The following is a 24,037-nucleotide window of genomic DNA, read 5'->3' on the forward strand; positions in this document are numbered from 1 at the left end:
ACGTAATGTAACATTAACGAATGCTACCAATATTTTGTTCTAACTTAAAGGCAAATCAGTAAGCTAGAAGTCGTTAAGAGTGCACCAGCCAGCTGACTAGGCCAACGTTAGCCAAGAAGAAATGAAATAGATATGAAAATAAGTAATATGTGGTAGCCAAAATGAATTTGTGGATTTTCGTGGACATGGGTCGGAAAATGAACTTTATAATTTCCACTCTCAACTCTCTCTTCCGGCAACAGTCGTTCTCTTCGCTCTCGCCGTATTCACTGTTTATTTCAGTGTTTTCTTTTGTTGGTTGTTGTTCAGCTGATTTTTGCAATACATCTTTACCGGCTTTTGCTTTTGTTTGCATTGTTGTTGCTGTATGGCGCATGTGTATCAACTACTCACGTGCATTGGGAGTGGATGTGTTAGCCGGTGTTTGTTGCTACTCATCAGCTGCTTTTATTTTGGTTTCTTTTGTTCATTCGGTATCGGCATCATTTTGGTTATAACTTGGCGTGGTTTTGGGGTGGAGGCACGTCAGTTAGTCATTCAGTCAGTCACGTCTTCGCTAGCGCCACATCGCATATCCGACCTGAGTCTACTCTACGAGGAGAGTAGTTTTTTTTGTCGTTTCACAGCTTCAAGGGGTGGTTGGCGAAGCCACTGCGGCTGCTCTGTGCCAATACCCTTTGTTATTGCATTTGCTGTTGTTATTGATTCCATTGTAAGGACATTTGGAGTGATGTTGACGTTGATGCTGATGGGCATTGAGGCAGTCTATGTATGCATGTATGTATGTGTGGTGTTGGTGGTTAAATGATTGTGAATAGCGAATTTTGTAAATTGTAAAGAGACCGACGCAGATGTGCGTACCGGCACGGACGGTGTCAGACAAAACTATAGGACGCCTCGCGGAGAGCAATCGTTTTTATATACATAGTATATGGACAAACATGTGAATGCCGTCGCGAATGTCATGCATTAGTCACTTAAGTGCCTTGTACGGCCATGCTGCGTCTTAAATAACTTTGGGCTCCGTTTATATGGAAGTCATTCATGACTTTTTGATGCATAGAAATAGTAATTTGGTCGTTGATGGCCTCTGCATGACCTTGTCAGTCATGTAGTAATCATTGATGACATCCAAGCAACCGTATCCTGCAGTGGACATTTTAAAAGTGACCGTTGCAAGACAGTCTGTTATAACCAAGTCGGAAACAAGTGACTTTTTTTAAAATCAAACTAATTGAAAAACTACTTTGAAACAAGTGAAGTGAGTAAATGTTTCGAATTTTGATGCCCTTTTTACCAAAAGAAACAATTTGTGTCTTGGATGTATGAAAAAGCATCTGTGAAGTGCAGACCTAAAGCGTATTTAAATGAAACATAGTGACTTTAAAGTGTTTTAATCCAGATGCATTTTAAAGTAGTTGGAATCAAATGCAGAGTCGGACAATCGGCTTGCTGCTTGCACACAATTCAAACTGAACATTTGAAAGCACACTTACATGTCTGGCTGTGGCTGAGCGTGCAGAGGTGCTTGCTGTTATTTGTTAGCTTCCAGAAGGTGCGGGTTCAAATCCCATCAGAGGCAAAATGTTGAAATGAATTTTTTTTTTTGGCTTCGAAATATGAAAAAGCATTTGTGAAGTGCAGAACGAATGCGTATTCAAACGAAAAATACTGACATTGAAGTTCTTTAAACCAAATGCATTTTAAACTAGTTGAAATAAAATGCAGAGTCGGATAATTGACCTGCTCCTAGGACATGGCCATGTAAATAAAGTTAGTTGCTTATATGAAAAAAGGAAGAACTCCAACCACTTATAGTTGGTAAAAAAGTACTTTTTAAATTGCTTTTAAAGTAGTTTTATTTCCTACAGGGAAGTCTTTCATACTAGTACACCTGCATGACATTTTCACCAGTGTCATTCTCAGCTATATGTCGTTTAAGCTACTGGAAACATACACGGATTTGGATTTTTGCTTTTGTTCCTAGTTTGTAAGGGAAATTTAGGTCAATGGTTCGATCCTGGCTTGGTCGATTACTTTGCATAGTGAAATTGAAGAGATGCCTTCTAAGTGGATCCGTCCACATTATAACAATCCCAATTTCACGACTAAAAAATTGGATAACCGATTTAACTATTGGAAATCAATGGAAAATGTACATACACTCAGAAAAAAGTTAGATTAAAACTGGTAACTATTTATAATGAGATCATACATATTTGGTTGACGTTACTAAACTCTTTTCTCAGTGCAGAAAAGCGGAAACCTGCAACATTAAAGATTTTAATGCAGTATTTCCCGCTTAATTTCACTTCAAAAATTGCAAAATTGTTAGTTAATTTAAGCGGAAAATCAATTAAGGGGCAAACCAATTAACCGAGGGTCACTTATGCGGGAAATATTATACAAATGTCAAACATCTATGGCTTTCTAAAATTTTGGGCTCGTCGAAAATTATTATGCCGATATAAAGAACTAAAAGTTGGTCTCTTTTTTTGACAAAAAAATAAAATTTATTTAGGGAACAGATTGAAATAAGAGGTTTTGAGCAGAAGACCAAATTTTGTGGCTAATTCTTCCTGTTATTTTTTTGTCCTATAAAAGATCATAGGGTTTTCTGTACTAATGTTTTTTCGCAATGAGTGAAGTAAAAATAAAATATTCCTAAAATCTGCACACTCAGATAAATTTTGCTTTCCAAATGCATATATATGGCATACGGCATATGACAACCATATGAAAAAAGTTACCCTGCAAAAACTGCTACTAATAATGAACTGTTTGCTTTTATTCAATCATGTCTTATGGAGATATTAATGCATATTAAAAATTTTTTACAGTCACTGAGTACGTTGTCTAAAAATTTTTATCGAGCATGTGTTCAGCTCAATAAAAAAATGTCCAAACAACAACACTCTTTAACTACCAAAATGTACAAATCGTGTGATCCCTGCTTAAGACTTATTTATGCAAAATGAAATTTGAGTCTTTATTGAGCACAAGCCACTTATTTTAAGAGACGTGCTATATTTTTGTCATACACTTTATGCACATACACATGCACATACTAACATTTCCGTGTTGTGCTGTTTTCTTGACGGATGTCCACCCTTACAAAGTGTATACAAAATAAGCTGCACATATTGCGCACCCTCTTCAAAAGAAGCACAACTCATAAAAAAATTAAGAGCGATTCTTTTGCATAACCCCATCCGTAAGATTTATCTCCAATTTTTGTAAATTTTTTTCGATGATTATATCCTCTACCTGTTTTCGTATTAATTGCGGTTAACCGTACGATCCACAAGCAGTTATATTTCCGGATCTCATTTTTGATTTGTACCTCATTTGAAGAGGGTGTGCTGGTGATGATGGTTGTGCAAATCACAACTTGCTCAAAGGTGAATTTGGCTTTTCAAGGGCAGAAACTATGTACATATTCACATCTTATGCATAGAGCTTTAAAGAAACGCATGCATATGTACTCGCATGGGCGTAGCCAGGTAGGCCAGGGGGTGCTCGAGCCGCCCTCCCCCCCTAACTTTCAAATTTTCCTCATATATATATAAAATAGTGCCCTGAAATGCCAGCTTAATAGGGTCGAGATCCCCTACGGTGATACGTAGGTACACCTGTATTGGGTACCGGAGCACACTGGCGTCATTGGCCAAATAAACGCTCTTTCGGCAGACGCACCAAAAAACGGGAGAAGGATCAATGTAAATATAACTACATGACCCAGCAGACAGGAACGTATGGACTACAACGCAATGCTCCAGATTTCAAAGAGCTGCGTTGCCATATTTCCATTTTTATACCCCAGCGCACTTGCGCACAAGGGCATATTAAAATTGGTGTGACCCAATAACCTTGGTACGAAAAAGCAATTCGTTGAGACTTATTCAAATCGGACTAATAAATTTAAAATGTCAGGGCTTTTTGTTATTTCAAACAAGATGTCGAAATTTTTTTTAAATATTACTCAATTTGAGGTACGAATAAAATATACAAAAACTAACAAATCAATTTTATCATATTTACGTGTATCTTACACCAAATTGGTTAAAAAAATTAGTTTCAAATAACCATCTTCAGAAAATTTTCAACAGCATATAATATTAAAAAATCTCGTCTTAAACAAAATATCGGTCACGGTCGGATTCAATATTTTGTATCGTAGTTTAAAATATAATTATCTTGAAATAAAAATACATTTTTTATCGGTGAAACTTGGAGAAAATTACTTATGCCTTTTCATTAAACTTTTTTTTATCAAAAATTCACTTAAATATTTCATTAAATACGAATGAGTTGAACATACATATTACACCACTTTAAAAATACACCTTATTTAGAATTCACCTGTGGAAGAAAACCCCATTTTATAAAATTAAAATCGATTGCCCTATGGCTTTTCGCGTTCTTTTAAACTTTGGTATTACATTTTTACTTTTGAGACCGCTGCGTCAACTAATTAACACTTTACCAATGATCATACAAACAGATGCAAAAGATCGGGACCTGTCTTGGACATATTTCGATAGCTGAAACATCATTTTAGGCAACCCAAGAAAATAAAACCCCAAAATCGATACTTTATTTCTAGATTTATGGGCACAAATTGGAGACCAAATATCACTGTGCGACAGCAAAGTCACAAAGTTCCAAAGAGTGGGCAATTTTGTATGCAGAGGTTCGGAATTTATTTAAACTGGAATAAACAACTTGCGCGCGTAATCTAGTAGATGCTCCAAAGACTTAAAATGTAAAATCCTGAGACCGAAAATAACAATTAAATATCTATATATTTTTCTAGATTTTTATTTTTGTTTTTCGATCATTAAATCGTTATACGTTTTTATGACCGATTTAAATTTTTATGATCTAAAAAATTAAGAAATTAAAACGATAATAATATGACATAAAATTATTAATAAAAGTAATAAAAGTAAAACAGAAATTTAATTTTTACAGTTAAATTCTGAGTTTCATCATATTGATATTGACCGTTACGGTCTTCTGTGGAATCTAATTGAGTCTCCTCAGTTGAACGGAACTGTACGAAAATCTGAGGATATTTTCGACACTTTTTCGGCGACACATGAGTTAAAAATAAAAATTCTAGACGAAAATATTTTATTCGAAATGATGAAAATTTGACCGCGGAAAGATTATTGCCAGCCTTTTCACGAAAGCAAATTGTGATGGCAAGACATCAACGAAAATAATCACTGTTCTCTCCACAAACACAGATTGCATTTGCTGTTGTTTTTGTACAATATAAACCCGCGTACATCCATACACATTAACAGTCTAATATTTCAAGCACCGCAAATTTACTGCTCAGTCGTTGTGCTCACTCGAAATTCTATTTTTCTTTTAAGTTGCCTTCTTTTTGCAGATTTGCAGCTTCAAGAATATGAACTGAAGGAATACTTGTATACATATGTATGTATGTATGCACGTGTATATATTTCTGGATACTGTTGGCCAATGTTGTTGACCAATTCAAAACGAGTTCCAAATCAAGTTTCGGTTTTGTTTAATGACTGGTTTCATTAAAAGGTTCTTACCTTCGGGGTATTGCAAATCCAGATTGAAACAATAAGTAACTTTTGTCGAAAATGAAAACAAACAAATTGAACAGGCAAGACTTTGAGGAGACGCAAATAGCGGATTGAAATGAGAGAACATAGCAGGCAAAAGGAACTGTCCAATCAAGCGGAAAATTTCGCATTAAATTGCAGATTTGGTTGATCGAATGACATTTGCCAATTCTAATTTTGCTACGAAATCAATTCGCCCCGGAAGCTTAGATGAAAAAAAAAACAAATTAGTTAACTTAGTGCGTCGTTTATTGAATGTTGTGTATATATGTAGTTTCTTGTCCATACATATTTATCCGTAGACACATTTTTTTCGTGTGCCAAAACTGACTTAAAAGCATTACGGAAGTGTCGATGTGGATTCTATAGGCTTTCTTGGCTCGTATTTTTGATTTGCGTGCGTTTGACAGAAAAATTGAATATACAAATTTTTATGGTAGTATAATTTCTAAGCGTAAATGTCAAACGCACGTATACGGATACGCAAGCTATGGAGGTCCTCCTTTATACCGCAAAGGCATTTCTCAAGTCAAATTATAGACTTTATGTCTTTCTAAAAAATTTATTGCATATACAAATACATACATATACGATTTACGTTTTCGGAAATTTCATCACACAAATAATAAGCTTAATATGGAGAATGTGTTCAGCCTAACAGATGACCAAACTTCCCAAAAATTTAACTATATGAATTGATCTAATACCATGTCCCCACCGGAGCTAACCACGTAGTTATGGCTGTTGAGTTGGTTATCCCGATAACCCACTTGATTTAGCGTAGTTTCGCCATATAAAAATGACAGCACTTAACCATTTCACTGAGATGGTTAAAAGCTAACCAACTCGAAACCACGTCGAAAGTCTGATACAACCCTGTGTTTTCCCGCCATCTGTGGGTCATTAGCGTTAAAATGTAAAGAATTCGTTCCCTACTAGTGTTTGGACTCAACTAAGATCAGATTAGATTTACTCCGGTTTTTGAAAAAAATTTGGAATCTACTCCTCTACTCCGCTTGACTTCAAATCTATTCCGTTTTTTTCATTCATGTTATGCCCCTCTTGGGTCCGTTTTTTGAATGTTCACCACCGGATTCAGTAAAAAAATTTAAAGTTAGCCAAATCTCACTGTTAAAAAGTAACTCTTTCATAGCAATGCGTCAATAAAGTAACTTCGTTATTTTTTGATGTATGGCTGTACAAATTGGCGGATGCAGAACTTTACTTAACTTGTTAAAAACTATATGTAGAATGAAATTTATATAAAGTAGAAAAGGTTTGCTTTTTAAAAAATTAAGTGTTAGATACGTTCTACTATATAGAAAATGCTAAAAATTACCTAAATATGTAACATATTATCCTTACATTGCCCCGCGTTCTTATTTTGCATGAATAGAAAATATTTTAGTCAAACAATTAATGTCAGAAACAAAAATAAAAAATTCAATCTAGTACAGAAAATTTGTTTTTGCTCCGATTTTTGCAGTAATTTAGTCCGGAATCGATTTTTGGGGGTCTGAACACTGTTCATTACATTTGTACTGTTTTATAAACCTCAAACCGCAGTGTGGACAGCAATATATTAGTGATGTGGTTAAGTTCGATTTGAGATGGTTAACTTTTTGGTGGGGACATGGTATAACATTGATTACGTTTTCCCACAAAATTGAAATTTCGGAATAATTTTGTATATTATTAAACGTGAGATATGTACCAAAGTAAATACATACTCTATAGGACGATTGACTAGGGTTTTCCAAACCGGTTATCATCTGTTATTTCCAGCGTTTTTTAGTGGTTTTTTGAAATCTTAATTTTTCAAATATCAAACAAACCAATGTTGTCATATTCACAGTTTTAACCATAAAGTACAATTTTTTAGACAAACTTCTTCTTCTTGATTGGCACAGTAACCGCCTAAGTGTGAGTCTGACAAAGCACGTCCGTTGTTTCTCTTCTGGGCTAACTGACACCAATCGGAAATGCCAAGTGAAGCCAAGTAATTTTCCACATAGGCTTTCAACGGCAGAGGTGGCTTTGCTCTTCCTCTGTTGCTTGCTTCGCGTTGAATACTTTCAAACCTGGAGCGTTTTTGTCCATTGGGACGACTTGACCAAGCCAGCGTAGCGGTTGTATTTAAATTCGGCGCACTATGTCGCTATCGTTGTTAAGTTCATATAGCTTATCGTTCCATCGTCTGCGGTACTCGCCGTCGCCAACGCGTAAAGGCCCGTAAATTCGAATTCGTAATTTCGAAGAACAGTGGACAGCTGTCGCTGGAGTTCGTCACGTTCTGGGAACCATAAGTTGCCTAACTCTCTGGTAAAATTGTTGGTAATTTTTTCTGGCGGCCAGTGTTTCACGCTATTCGTACTCCAGTAATTCGGCTACTCTCTTCTTATTGTGGCAAATATTCTACCGTTCCTCTTTGGCTCCCCTTATCAGAACCGCATAGCTCCCTATGCGCCCGAGCGCATCGTGGCCCAGCAGGTGGCCACCGGTATCCCGTGGAGTTCTTCATTGCACAGAGGCGCATGTGCCAACCTTCCTAGGTTAGCTAAGTATTAGTTTTGTGTAAATGATTTCTCAAGATCAATTTTGAAGGCGTTCTTCGCAAACAGATGCAATAGTCTTAGAAGTTCATTCATATGGGGTATAAGTCATATACAGACATATATATAGCTATAAGAACGACATCAGCCCATTAGTCACAATATAATTCAATAAGGTTCAGTAAATGTACAACATTTAGCTCATGACATGACAAGCAAGCCCTCTTTAAAGTGCTGAAAATATAAATATGTAATTTTTAAGTCCGCTGTAGATATGTATTTTAACGGATGACGACCGCAGTTAATCACTTCTTCTTTTTTTTGTTTCATTTTTGTTTAGTATATACGAGTAGCAATGCGAAATCGGCAATCTATGACTTGTGCGATTTGCGTGCCACACAAGGACTACAGCGGTCGACTATTCGCATAAACGCGTAGATAAACGCAACGCCCCATTATGATAGCTGTAGGCTAATCCTCCTTCAAGTATATAGTTGCATTTAAAATGAAGTGTATTAATCCATGCAAACATGCATACGTATATACTATATTGAAGGTTTATTTATACTCCACAACCGTCTGAAATTGAAGTACATGTAAATGCGTTAAATTTGATGCATGCAATAAAGCGCGCTTTGAACCAAATCATCGATACTGGCAGCACTCTATTGACCGTTGATTGCTGTAGGTGGAATAATTTTTATTTTAATTTTTTTTATTTAGAGCCTTACTGCTGTATACACTTTCATAATATATGTACGTATGTATGTAGGTTCAAATGCAGTGCACGTTCCACATAAAATACGATTCCGCGCCTGCGCTCTATTAACGTGGGGCAATTGCAAATATTTGCATGCAACACATTGCCGCAAGATAGAAAAATGAATTGGAAGCGAAGTGTTTTTTCTAAAATAATAAAAGTAAAATCTTATTGTGGACATACATATATACGTTTATGTACGTATGTCAGTTTGTAGTAAACGAAAAATAAAATGTTTATTTCTTTTATAATGGAAATACTAAAACACTATTAAAAATTGCATTGTGTTTAAATATATTTACATTTTAACTGTAGAAAAGTCGTGTCTGTACATTGAAAATTTCTTTAAAAGAATGACCGAAGGTGGTGCAGTGAATATAATAGAATACACATTCGGACCATAGGCGTGAAATTTTTAATCAGCTGTAACTTTGAAACCGTAAGTCAGATGACTATGAAATTTGGAATATTGTCATGCATATCTATGGATGATGCTTATAGTAAGTAAGATATATTTTTTTAAAAGGGGGTGGCACTTCCTATACATGTGGAAGATCTATATTAAATGTATACAAATGAGCTTATACAAGAGCGCGTAGCGCTTATAGTAAAGAGAGGAAGTCTTTGCCAGAGGCGTGATATCGCCAATAGATTTACTACATTCAGAGAACCATTATGAACAGACAGCTACACGGAATATCCTGTTCTAAACTAAAAAGATATGAGAGTTTGCAAGAAGTCATAGAACTCCCAGCCCGCATGCCGTCTACTTTCGGAGAATATCAATTTAACCTAACCTAACCTTAATAATGTCAGGAGTCGCACTTATTCCCACAGACCTTCCATTTTAATTTAAAAGTCTTCAGTATTCTCTGAGGCTTTGCTTTGACATGTGATTACATATTTGTCTTATGCTCACGAGTATTAAAAGTGTTGGAGACCTTAGAGTAAACCGGAAAAATAGTTTATGTCTCCATTAATTTATGGTAACGAAGTCGGGTGCCCGCATCATAAAATATACTTTTGCAAAAAAGTGTGAAAAATTAGAGAGACCACGGTATTCTTACCCCGTTTGAACGGGAAACCTCTTTAATCCTTATAACAGCGGGATTATAGAAGAAGATTATGTGCTGTCGGCAAACCTTGCAATACTTGCAGATATCTCACGGGTGGAAATAAGAGCTCATAGTGTCGAATGAGATTAGTACATATTCCATATGTTATCTCAATGCCCATGAGCAAGGAAGGTTCTGCTCTTCAGTCCTTTCAACCTAACGTTTTTGCATTTCACCACTATTTTTGTATTGGTCAACTCAGAAGTTCTTATCAGGCGTCGCGAAGCATATCGGGCATTTGCTAATAAGTAAAAAATTTAAAATTTCAATTAAAAAATTTTAAGATATTGGGCCGTATGAATAAAAACTAACCAATTGCTTTTTCTTAAAATTTCATACCTTTTACTTCAATTTTGTTTGAATAAATTGAGTAAAAGATCTGAAATTTTAAGAAAAAGCAATTGCTTATTTTTATTCATAATAAATTTTTTTGTTATTTGGTGCAGAAAAATAAAAAAACTTATGATCCCAATTGTAAAGAATATAATTTGTATTTCAGGTGATAGTGTTCAAGAATCCCAAAACAGTTTTGAAAATCTGAATTTTGTCCCGAGAATCACGAAAATCTCAAAATCGTTCCCAAATTTAGGTGAGATGACTTGAGGTGTGGTGAGTTTATGTGCGGTTTGGTGAGTATGGGTGCGATGAGTTCAGTCGTGGTGAGTCAAAGTGTGGTGAATTTAGCTGTGGTAGGATCAGGTGTGGTTATTTAAAGTGCGGTGGGTTTACGTGAGGTGCGTCTCTGTGTATCTATCTATATCCGGTTTTTTATAGTTACTCTTATTTTAATCTTTCTTCATCTATCTTTATCTTTACATTTATCGGTATCCTCTTTTGTATCATATTTTTCTTAATTTTTACATTTATGTTTTTTTCTTCATCTACATATTCCAGTTCACTTTTGCCCTCATATAAGTAGAGTACTTCAACTCACCTTGATCTTCACATTTGCATTTATCTTTACGCGTCTTTGTTTTTTTTTAATATTACCTTTCCTTTATTCTTTTCTTCATCTATGTACGTACTCACCTTTACTTTGATTCTTGTATTGGCCTTAATCTTCGGCTCATCACTGCCGAAAACTTGGAATTAAAAATGTTCTAAGCGGCCAATTAAGTACAACGCGTTCTACAAACAAGAATCTGCTTTTCCAGTTTCCCTCATACACTTTGTGCTGGGTTGCTTCATGGCGCTGACCATTCGCACAGCTATGGTGCAAAAATTGGTAATGTGTAAACGAGGATGGTGCCCGCCAGCCAAGACCATGCAAGCGCACACAATCCTCTGCTTCTAAACAAAAACAAAAAGAGAAATAAAAACAAACACACAAACAATAATTTAGAAGAGTTAAAAGCCAAGAAGACGCAAGAAATCTCCAGACGATCACCATGCCGGATTTCCAATTTAAACGCTGTTGTCTTGTCTGGCTGCCACAAACTTTTAGCCGTTGAATCATATTTGGTTTTTCTTTTCATTTTGATTTGAGTGATAAAGAGGCAATAAAGCATAAAAGAACTTAAAGGAATGCTGAAATAAAAAATTGAAAACAACATCCCTTTCTCGTTCCATGCAGAAACTGGTTACTGAAATTTTTTATTCAGTCATTTCCCCCACCTTTCTTGCCTCCAGTATACTTTTGTTCAATTCCTTTCTTCGTACAAGGTTTTTTTTTCGCATACGGTTCTCACGTTGTGTCACAGTGAAATTAATGTAGTCACTTTGGATAAGTTATCGGCTAGCAGCACTTTACAAACGGCGAGCATTTAAATGCTGTGCTACGCGCTTTCCGAGTTTGTGCCTTAAGTCTTTCGTTGTAAGCGGGCGAATTGCTTGGAAATTTTTCCGCGAACTCATTACAATGGCTAAATTTAGCGATGGAACTCCGACTCCCCATTTAATTTCCCAATATTTTTTTTACAGAATATCAAAGGAAAAACATTTAACTTCACTTGAGTCAAACAAAGGAATTTTCAGAAAAAAATGTCAACAAAATTGCTAGTGATTTTTGATTGTATATTTTGGGCATCTCGAACCGGACTTAACTTTCATTTTCCCTCGTGCTTTCAATGTTCGTCGTGGCGCCCATTCCACGCTTGTGTTTCCGCGCACAAGCATCAACTCAAATACGCATTCGTTCTTGCCAGACCTCCCACCGTTCAAGGCAGCAGCAGATCAAATTCAAACAATTGGGAAAATAATATGAGACGTAACAATGAACAGCGAAAAACCATACCAAAGTTAGTCTATTTGCATAATCCATGGAAATATGTTTTAACAAGACTAAATTTGTGGAAACTTCGTATATTTTGGGATCACAAGTTCAAGGAACAGGAATTCATACGTGGGTCAAGACAGGTAAGCAAGCACCAAAGACATACATATGTCAAGCATGCTGCATGCACAAACATACCTGCAATCAAAAAGTGACTGGTCACTTATTATTGATGCAATAACCGAGCCTAGTAATTTTTTTCGATGAAAATGTAAGCAGTGCTGCAGCTCGTTTCTGCAACAATTGAGATGATATGAATTCGCCGCCCTGTTCTCTACTGCTAATGAGTAGCAGAGAATGGCGTATATTCTCTACCAGTAGAGAAATAATCGGTAGAGAAGAGTCAGAGAAACGAGCTTCTGATGCTTTTAGGCAGTTTGGGAAGCACCTGACGTACCACTTTGGAGGCATTCTCTAGATTTCCTGACTATTTATTCTCCAGGAATTTCAGTAGAAATCTTGATACTGCCCGACGTAAGCATAGGAGTTGCTCAGGTGTTTCATTCGCTTCTGGCTTCACGCGTTTCCTAAACTCGTTGCAGTTCTATATATCTTGAGTGTGTTAACTGAAAATAGGCAGTAGCATGAAAGTATGCCGGTTATCGTTTCGAAGTCCTTTCGTAATAATGCCAGTACGAATGGCATTTGGTTTTGCATAACATCTTTTCGTTGGTACATAGCAACACGAGTCCTTCTCTGTTACTTAGTATATTTTTGAACGAAATGTGATGTAGGTTAATGCCCTCTATGGCCGCTTACTATCAACGTACATATTTCTTAATCGTGGATTCACTTTCAGGCTCACTAATGAAAAGTTCCGTGGGTTTCCTTAAGGTAAAATCTTAGCTTGAAGTATATTGCAGTGATTAGGGAGTTCATGTCTATACTCTAGCTCTTACTCAGTCCATTATTTTTAAACCAACATCATAAATAGTAGTCTTCCAAATATGCATAAATAATACCGAATATACTCGTATACTTAGTGAACTCGGCCAAGTACTCGTATTTATGGTGTTTTCGTTTCTACCAAAAAATTTTTCCTTTTGATTGTCCCTTTCTATTTTCGTGTTCGACGGTTATAAAATTTTGTGTTCATTTCTTGAATGTTACACTCTTGCAAGGCAAAAAAGGCACATTAGGTATATGCCATTTGAAACTCTGTCAGGGGAGATGGTTGCCTTGAAAATCTGATGGTTGCTTAAAACGACAATATTATGAAATGAGTGAGCCAAACAAGGACAGGAGGGCAAAGAAATGCCCTTTTACAGGATTGCGTGTAACACCAAATACATTTTGCACCGTGAAAGGGCAACATTTTTTGGATGAAACGAAATCACCATTATTTTCGGTCATTACACTTTTTTTTTTTAATTTCACGTAGATAATTAAAACACGTAACTATTTACAGTTTTCATACTCTAGTTGTAGTAATTCTTCCCTCGTATGGGCTAGACCAAATATTTACAGCCCTTTTTGTATCATAAATAGTAGACGACATCATTTATTTGGAAACCAGTATTATAACCAATAAAATAAAAATGTCAGTCACCAATAATATCTATGGTGTATATCTTTACAACGATGTAGACTCAGTGCAGCGAATTAAAATAATAGTTTAATTAACTTAAATATAATACTAACAATTCAAATGACTACGAAAAATCATTTAATGTGAGTTCCTTTTACTTAAGACATTAGGAGAGTTATTTATAAAGGGTTAAGTAGTTGGGTCCATTCTATATAACTATAGTCTTTGCTGCATCCACGATTTTTACACTAAACTGATGTAAATGTATGTCGTGGTAAATTGGGCAGATGCCTACGTAGTGTAATGTGTCTTCACTAGACTTCAAGCATTGGATACAAAATTTCGCCAATATCAAGCTGATTGAGTAGACCGCGTAATTGCATTAAGAGTAGTTTTGCGCAGTGCAGTTTAAGTTTGGGTTGAGGTCGTGTGCTAAAGATTTTTGTATGTCCATGTGGGCCACCAACGCTTCGCTATAAACAAAAAATCATTATTAGGCGTGTTTTTGATAAGCGTTTAGCTAAATCTTGGTTAAGTAAAACTAACTTATAGGCATGCGGATTAACCAGTTCAAATCATTTGTAATCGATACCTAACATGAAAATACATTTTCAGGTAATTTTAACCAAGTTTTTACTGATGGCTTCATGTCGAAAAAGTCACAAAAGCTAATTTTTCACAGCGGCCAATTTTTGCTATTTGCTATTTTTTCAGGCTATACCTCAAACGTTTGTGTATTGATTGATTTGAAATTTGTACATATTTAGTTAACAAGATATTATTCTAAAGAAACTGTGTTTAACTACACTTCTTAACTCATATTAAAAGTTAAATTATGGATTTTTTAACTTAAAAAAAAAGTTAAGGTGGTGTTTTTTACAAATGCAAAATTTGTGTTACAAAGTTTAATTTTTATTTATTTTTTGCTTTAATGCAGCAATATAAACAAATATTCGAAGAAATTTTTGGGAAAGTTTCAAGTTGAAACACTAAGTAGTTCCAAAGTTATAACAATATTATTGTGATGCCACATCTTTCCACAAAATTTGATGTTTTGGCTAAAATTCATATTTGAGTGCACAAAATAAAATAAATTTCTTTCAGTGTCCCACCACATTCGTTCAAATTATAGTTACTTAGAGCCACGAAATGGTTTGGTATTCTTTCAAGGAATTGTATGCATTAGTTATTATCTATATTAAAAAATATCTTTCGCCGTTGTTTATGTTCCGACGATATAGTTATAAATAATTCACAATTGATCACAATCTTGAGTAAAATGTCCCACCAATCACAACGGAATGACCCAAAGCAAACAAAATGTGTAGACAAAGGCCGTGAAAGTTCCACCCCTAAAATGCTTCATTGTGTTCATTCTCATATGCAACTGTGAGCATTGTACCTAAAAACTGTATCGTACAAAAAGTTATAAATTTTAAGTAACTTTTAATTTAAAAACCATATTTAACCCGTCCTTTATTAAATTTACCATTTGCACTCTTAGGGCCGGTTGCTAAAAGCCTGGTTGACACTAATCTTCGGTTAAACATCGTTATCGACGTTAAAGGGCACCGTGTTATATGCATGGAGTCGAAGACGTCGATAACGATGTTAGCCGGAAATTAGTGTCAACCAGGCTTTGAGCAACCAGCCCTTAGACGTCTTTGTATTTATTCGTTTGGTTACACTTTTCTCTATCAAAATTATGTCTACCGTAAACGGCGACTATTTTTTTTGGCAATACAAGCCAATATCGCTTTTCACTTGCAAATATAAATACGCTGGCCAAGGCAACAAGCAAAGCTCATAGCTTAGTTCGACAAATATCTCATCCATAATTCAAATGTTCAAAATAAACGCCTTTCTGCATCTTGATGGTAAAGTCTCCAAATCAGTACATTCCGGTTCTTGTCCTAACTTAAAGTCCACATGTCTCCGTTTATCAGCCACCATGGCCAGTAAAGACACAAACCAATAAAGTGAGGTGAAATACATGTGTACGTATGTATGTAAGATTTCAACACGTTGAACTCGATTCACCTCAATACCTATACTGCTGTGCCCAACTTTAGGAATAAGGATTCATTGGGATGCGAGCAGATATTTGTATGAATTCGTTTGTATCTTTCATGGACTCTGTATATTACTTATGTATATCGACCCCCTTGCGCAAAATTATCGTATGTTAAATTTTTTACGAAATTCAGTTCTTGATGCAAGTTTGTTCTCCATCCCTTAAGACATCCATCACCTGTTAAAATAATAGCTCTGATCCAGTATTTCATGAACTTACAGGTTTTTACACGAACTTGCAGGAAGTCACAGGAAAAATGATACTCCATATTCCTCCAAAATCCTGTAAATGAGAGCGATTTTTGGAGAGTTGTGTAGAGAATGAAGTTGCAAGATTTTACCCGAAATTTTCCTGTTGGTAAAATCATGAAAAGTGTAAAGCGATCACTGGTTGACGTTGCTTTTCGTGTTCCCTTACTTTTTGTTGTTACTCATTTTTATACCTTTCATGAGCATGAACAACATGAGAACAAAAAGAGATAGACCCATGAAAATGTATACTTATATGATCAGAACGTCGAGCTGAGTCGATTTAGCCATGTCCGTCTGTTCGTCTGTTTGTATGCAATCTAGTCTCTCAGTTTTCGAGATATCCGGATAAAATTTGGTAGGTGGGTGTATTTTTATAATGTATTAATCATTTGTCGGAACCGGAAGAATCGGACCACTATAACATATAGCTCCCATACAACCGATTGTTCAGATATGAGATTTTCCGTTATAACTTTCCCATTTATGCAGCTATGAACATGAAATTTTGCAGTACTTGCACCAATTATAAACAGTGAAAATTACAAAGATCGGGTCACTATAACCTATAGCTCCCATACAACTGATTGTTCAGATATGGGATTTTTCGTTATAACTCCTCCATTTATGTAGCTAGGACCATGAAATTTTGCGCTGATTTTACTTATTATCAACAGAAGACTTACAGTGAAAATAACAAGGATCCGGTGACTATAACATATTAACATATATGTATCTTCCATACATCTGATTGTTCAGATATGGGATTTTTCGTTATAACTCCTCCATTTATGTAGCTAGGACCATGAAATTTTGCGCTGATTTTACTTATTATCAACAGAAGACTTACAGTGAATGAAACAAGGATCCGGTGACTATAACATATTAACATATATGTATCTTCCATACATCTGATTGTTCAGATATAAGATTTTACAGTAAAACTCCTTTATTTGGACAGCTAAAACCGATAAATTTCGTAGGCTATTTTATAAATAATAACACAAATTCTACTAAGAAAATCGTCAAAATCTATTCTGTATAAGCTTTATCTCTTATACCACTGATTGTTCAGATACCAGTTTTTGCGATATACATATCTCCTTTATGTAGGAAACTAAACCCAATAAATTGTGTTACCGGTTTACATACCGATCACATAGCAGTGAAAATCACTGAGATTGGTGCTATATAAGGTATATCTTATATCTTCCATACCTCTTATTGTTAATATGCGATTTTATATATATGTAAGTATGTAACTCCTCTATCGATGTATGCAGATGTATTCGAAAGCAGTAATCTGTCAAAGTAAAATTTGCAGATGTTCATGAAAGGTATGAAGCCTTCGGCATAGCCGAAGACAGCGCTGCTCTTACTTGTTTACTCTTACTTCAGAGAGTAATTTTTCGAAATATGACATTTTTACAGGATTTTACATGAAAAGTATTGGATCAGAGCTAATATGGGAAGAATTTTTATCGGGAAGAAAACGTGTATTTTATGTCGAATACTTTCAAAGATATATCACCAGAAAATAATGAAAATTCGCTTCAGATAATATGCTTTTTAAAATACATTTATGCAAGTTTTATGTACAGTATGTAATAAATAAACGTTTTAAAATTTTACAAATTGCACTTTATTAACATAAAATTAACAAAGAACTCAAACATTTTTAGCCGACTTCAAAAAATTGAAGGGGGAGGTTATCAATTCGTCGGGATATTTTTTAATTTTATTTTTTATGTATGCTACCGCATAACATTGTACGATGTGAACCCATTTCAATAATTCTATTTTTTATCGGAAAGATGGAACCTCAAGGGTCGTTCCGTAATTTGGTTTAGATCCTTTCATTGGATCATGAAACTTGTATATGAGAATTGATGTCGGTTGTGTTTAAAAAAAATTTAATTAATTAATTAAAACTAAATTAAAATTACTTGTTTTATAAAAAGTTCTAAAAACAGGAGATGCGCTCAACTCATTTTAAGTTCATTTTACTCGATTTCTGGTTTCTGGTTTTCGATGGACCAACCAATTACCATCGATCCTTGCTGAAGTCTAGAAAAAAGAAGTCTGATGAGGAGATGTGGTGATCTCAGAAATAGCTGCTACAACTTCTGCTTTGTTGCTTTTTCAATTTTCCCTAATAAACAAAATCGTGGTACTCAACTCAATAAAAATATTAAAATTTTACAAATTTTAATAAGCCACAATTAAATTGACAAATACACGCTCCTTGATGTAGATAGACCGACCTATGTTTTTTGAGCTATATTTTTATTATAATCCGAAACAAAACCTGAATTATTTATTTCCCATCTATTTCTCATTACCAGGCAGTCATCGTTATGACAGACATCATACGTAATCAAAGTACAGGAAAACTAGGCCAATTCACCACACCTGTTGGTTTTCAACAAATATCGCGTGACATGTTGCTCTCCAGAAATGACTCACGACTCAGATTGGTCAAATTCGATACAGAACACATAAGAAAGGCGATACCAATGAAAGTGGCGACACGGAAAAATTTCGGTAAAAGATTTAAATATTTTATCATTTTTCATTTTTTCTTGGCCCCTTTTTAACTGTACATCGATCTTTTTTCCCTCTCCTACCCTTCAGGACGGCGATATTGCTTCATTGATATGCTGTTTGTCGGCCTGCGCAACACTAAGGACTTTGACTCACCAGAGGAGCTGGTCGAAATCAATGAAATTTTGCGTAAACTTGACACAGATATGCGCACACCTATGGATGTTATGGCAGTGCCACATCGTATTGTCTTCGCCGAGATTTTTATGCGCTTTCGCCGTGACTATACACCTAACGCAGATAATGCATCAAACAATGTGAAGGACAGAGAGTGGTCTGTGTCATTCTACAAAATTCTTACATTCGATGTACTAAACTACGATCCGAAGCCCTGAATTGGAAGGTTACCATCGATGGAATAAACTTTTCTTAACTTACAATTCCAGAAGGATATAAACTGAGCTGAAAGTTTTATAAAAGCATATTTACTAAAATACATACATACACACATATATTTAATGAATATTAATATTATTTATTAGTCAACGTTTTTAAAAAAACCGCAAAAATAGTACCAAAAATAGTTATTAATATAGGCTTTTACAATAATATGTCGATCCTTGTTAGAGCTCATTGCAAACACAGAAGTTCAGGTTTGTTTGTGCAAGCACTTAGCCGGTTTATAAGGCAACAAAGGTGTCACCGTCAAGGTTTTCAACATGTCTTCAATATTTTCCCGCTTGCTCATTAGCTTTATGAAGTCTATATATTTTTGATTCTCTTCCAAAAGTTCACGCTTCTCTTGGGCAAGAATGAGATTCTGAGCCTCGGCAAGAGCTGTACGATGCCAAAAGTTCTTCATAAGTTGCATTTGCCTTAAAAGCTCCTGCAAGAAACAAGGGGAAAGTCATGGAGTGGCATGCATGGGAACTGAGACGAATAACGAAGTTTTACTGCCAAGGTTCACAAGAAGTGAGAGCAGTTCTTTCAATAAGAAAAACAAATTCACATTTACCGCATCGGACATGTCCACATGTGATTCCAAGTTCAGAGCTTTTAAGCTGAACTCTATTTCCTCCTCGGACAGCTTATCCTCATCTTTGGGCGCCACCACTTTTTCCGATTCTGTTTGCAACTTACGGCAGCTGGCGGTGAGTGAAAGCAGCAGCTCGCCATATTTCAATAGCTTTTGGTAGTCCTGTGCGGCGACAAAGTTACATATTATGCATACATACAATTAACCACCGAATAAAATCATGCCAAATTTCCACCATGCCAAATCTTTTGTGTAAAGGGCAGATCATTTTTTAAATGTAATTGACAAAATGTCTTTCAAGAACATCGATTTTTTCATTGCCCAGATTTAAGCCGGATTTATCGTTCTAGTTCTGAACTAAGTCCGAATTTATCATTAATTTTTTTTTTGTCATTTAAAGCCCAGTGGAAATCCAACATTATGCTTTCGCCAACCTTCAGCATGCCATAACACTCGCCGGAGAAAATTTGCAATTTTTCGAAAGTTTCGCGCCTGTCGTTATGAATACTTTGTTCGATTCCTTTCCGCACCTGCATGAAGTACTCTCGTTCGAGACGTAAGTCGGCCAATCGTCTCTGCGCCTCTACTTCATTGTGGACCAATTCGCGCTGCAAATCGCCAGCGGTGCGCGTCAGACGAAATTCGATGTCGTTCATCTTTCGCGACTCGGTAACGAAATTACGCTGCCGTTGCATCAGCCCGTGGATGTGCTCATACTTTTTGGCATCCAATGAGGTATCCACCAGCGAGCTAATGAAGTCGATGAGTTGTTTGTGGAGAGCTTTCATTTTTGCGATGACGCTGTCTCGTATTTGAAAGCGTTTCTCGATCTCAGTATTCACCGCGTTATCCTGCTTCTCCACGAAGATATTATAGTCCGAAAGCATTTGATTTTCCACTACGAAATTGGTGGCATGCATGATATTTTCACAGTTGAGTCGAAACCCATCCTCGATATCTTTCCGAGAGTTTAGTTCTTCGTGGAATTCTTGGATCATTTGCTGTGCCTCAGATTCGTAGAGCTGCTTAGAAACTGCGATCAGAGTGTTGTAGCAATCTATTTCGGAAGAGTTTGAGTAAAGTGTTATTTCTTCTCAATATAATAAACTCAGTATACGGAAACTACGTAATTAGTAGATCGAAAGTACTTTAATTCAATGTTATGCCGGAGAAATATTTTTTCCGTTGCCGATAAGAGTTATTTTCCAACGTTTATTTTTTACGTTGCTTGATAAGAGTTATTATACAACGTTTATTTTTTACGTTGTCTGGTGAACGTTGTAAGATTAGCATATTGATGAAAATTGAGATGAAGGACAAGATAAAAATGATGAAATAAAAGTGAAAGAGTGAAATAACTCTTATCTGACAACGTAAAAATAAACATCGGGCAATAACTGTTATCAAGCAACGTAAAAAATAAACGTCGGGAAATAACTGTTATCAAGCAATGTAAAAAATAAACGTTACGACATAACTCTTATCGGCAACGGAAAAAATATTTCTCATTTAATAACTGTTATGAAACAACGTTTTCGTTAAATTTCAGAATTTGGGCAACGTTTTCAATTTGCAAATTCGAGATAACAGTTATTTTTGGACCCTTCTTTAATTACGGTTTCTTTGGCCCGTATTTTGACATATCTCGGCAGCCGGTTCGAAAACACCCTAACGTCTTAAGAATCTCGACTGAGAATATATTAGAAACATGTTGGGATAGTGCGATTTTGAATCGGCAGCTGAGAAAGTGCGCTTTTAAATCAAATACTGAAATAGGGCGTTCTTGAAAAGTTGTCTGAAATAGGACGTTTTCGAACTTTATACCAAGGTGGATCTATTTTGCACTTTGCCGACGATTTACTGCTTACTTGTGGCATAATCCAGCACCTGCAGATGGCGTTCGAAATTTCGTTTGGCCATATCTTTTGTGGACTCCATATCTGCAAGCAGGTTTTGTATTTTCTCATCCTTCTGTTGCATTACCCGCTGCGTTTTATTCTCCCACTCCTTTCAAATATCCAACAATTCAAGCTAATTTTTTTTGATGTTGTCATACCGTACTTACCAGCACTTCAGATTTCAGTTCCCCTATCTTGATTTCCCTACATATTTCCTCCCAATCCTCTCTGCTTTTCCTTGCAGATCGCATGTATAACTCGAGCTCCCGTTGTAAATTTTGCTAAATTTAGAAGTCACCGCAAGCGTTAATAACCCACAACTACTTTACTTTTTGTTAGGCTTACAGTTAACTCCAACTTCTTAGACTCGGCCTCCCTTTTCAATTTTAGCTCTTCTTTCTGCGCTTTTGTCAAGGTCTTCTTTTTCCTTTTCTTGGCCGGTGCTATTTTCGCTGGTTTTGAAGTTTTTGCTTCGATATTGGCTAAAGAATTATCATCAAGTGCCGTTACAAGTGGGGCGTCGGCTCCAGTTTCCATAATTATTTCATTTATTTGCAAATAATTTTTCTATATAAGAAATATTTTTATATGAAAGCTTTGGCAAATATAATATCAAAAATTCAAATTTCCCAAAAAAAAATTAGGTATGTGAGTATTTAAAAAAACCAAAAATGGGGCAACATTCTTTGAAATAATCGATAAACCTGTCTTTATGGAACAATTATCGGAACTATATAAGGATTTCCGTTTGAAACCATGTCTATCACTGATTTTTGGGCATTTTTGAGAAATGTAAAAACTGCGATGATTCATTCACTACTGAGGACAAATTATCCAAAATTTTTATAGTAAGTAATCTTTTAGCAAAAAATTAATAACTTTTTAGGGCAATATCAGTGTCCAACGGACGTTGGGTTAAGGCACTATCCATCATGTGGCCCATATGTGCTTCCCTCTCCCTACTCGTTTAAACTCAAACAATTTCAACTAGAGATGTCAGCGATTAATCTTTTGGTTAAATCAATTGATTATTTTTGTTCAGATTTAATTCTTTCGTAGTTTTGTGTTTCAATAATCGATTATTAATCGATTAATTGTAACATAGTCGTAAAAATCTTTTCAAGAAATATGAATTCTGTAGTTGTCTAAAATCCATCAATCGAACATTCATTTTTGCTAGCTGCATCAACTTTACTCAACCCGAGGCTCAAAAAAATTTTATTCAAAGATCGTTAGTATAAAGGAAGGTCGAGATTCTTCGTACGAGGTAATCTCGACAACTACCGAACGGATTTTGACGAAATTTTCCCCAATATACTCTGTATCGACAGGAGAGTGACTCTTTTTACTTCGAATTTTAATAGGGTTGCCACCTGTGTAAAAAATTATAAACTACGCATTGTTCGTTGGATTACAAAAGATGAGGTGTCAAATGAAAGGGATTGGCCTTTAGAAAAGCACTAACATTTTTTTTTTAATAGGGTTGCTACCTGTTAATAAAATTCCTATATTCAATCATAATAAGAGTAGGCATCAGTTCTCCACCGTCACTGTCAAACGAAAAGACTTAGCTTCTACCTATTAAAAAGCTAAAATACTTTCGCTGTCGGTCAAGATGTTTTGACAACGCTAATCTCAACAACTACTGAACGGATTTATACGAGATTTTATAAGTACAGCCTGTATCGGTAGGAATATTATCTTTAGTACTTTAAATTCCTATAGGGTTTTATCCTGTCTAAAAACTTATTAGATCCGCATTGTTCGTTGGATTACAAGAAATGAGGTGTCAAATAAAAGGAATCGGCTTTTAGATGTTAAATAATGCATTACCTTTTGAGTAAGGTTTCCACTTTTTAACAATTATAACATCTTCACCGTTACAAGAAATGAGGTGTCAAATGAAAGAGCATGGCATCCGATGCGCGATTATATATTATTTTTTAGTAGGGTTGCAACCTGTTTAGTTGTCCGTCGCATAGAATAACAAGTAAGAAAGTCTAAGTTCGGGCGGAGCCGAACATTAAATACCCGGCGCAAGTATTAAATATGTTTTTTCACCTTTCCGAAACCTACCGCTAGATGGTAAGCCGGGGTGTATCAATGTTGAGTAAATTAACGTCCTTAAATTTCGAAATATTGCAGTTTCAAGCATTTATGAAATTTACCGTTATATGAAAAGCGGCCCCAATTTTAGTCCGATTTCAATAATTTTCAACGTTTTGCTTATATGTGGCAAGCACAATATCCACACCGAGTTTGGTACAAATTGGTAGAACGGTTACCGATATACTTATATGAGATCATAAGTGGGCGGTGCCACGCCCATTTTCCAAAGTTTTACCATAATCGTATTTCTTGGTAAAGAATTGTTGCAAGCATCAATTTTGAATAAATTAGCTTC

The 24,037-nt window shown here is 35.6% G+C and overlaps 2 protein-coding genes across 2 annotated transcripts in view; one reads left to right on the forward strand and one right to left on the reverse strand.

Annotated features, from left to right (window-relative positions):
• Positions 1-19,163, forward strand: part of LOC108377392 (uncharacterized) — a 57,669-nt gene extending 38,506 nt beyond the window's left edge. The window contains exons 3-5 of the mRNA XM_017633651.1: positions 12,178-12,388; positions 18,501-18,699; positions 18,790-19,163. Coding sequence (XP_017489140.1) covers positions 12,178-12,388; positions 18,501-18,699; positions 18,790-19,094 — 715 coding nt within the window. The 3' untranslated portion in view covers positions 19,095-19,163. The remainder of the gene's footprint in view (positions 1-12,177; positions 12,389-18,500; positions 18,700-18,789) is intronic.
• A 159-nt stretch (positions 19,164-19,322) lies between these two features.
• LOC108377399 (uncharacterized) lies at positions 19,323-22,170 on the reverse strand. The gene is made up of 6 exons (XM_017633663.1): positions 21,979-22,170; positions 21,801-21,914; positions 21,604-21,742; positions 20,170-20,792; positions 19,715-19,897; positions 19,323-19,585 (listed from the first exon to the last, which is right to left on the reverse strand). The coding sequence occupies exons 1-6, from the start codon at positions 22,168-22,170 to the stop codon at positions 19,349-19,351; spliced, it is 1,488 nt and encodes a 495-aa protein (XP_017489152.1). The 3' UTR covers positions 19,323-19,348.
• Between the last annotated feature and the right edge of the window lie 1,867 nt (positions 22,171-24,037).

The sequence above is a fragment of the Rhagoletis zephyria genome, unplaced genomic scaffold, assembly GCF_001687245.7.
Source record: "Rhagoletis zephyria isolate East Lansing unplaced genomic scaffold, Rhagoletis_zephyria_1.1 Rzeph_scaffold_00106, whole genome shotgun sequence".
In the NCBI taxonomy this organism is placed as follows: domain Eukaryota; kingdom Metazoa; phylum Arthropoda; class Insecta; order Diptera; family Tephritidae; genus Rhagoletis; species Rhagoletis zephyria.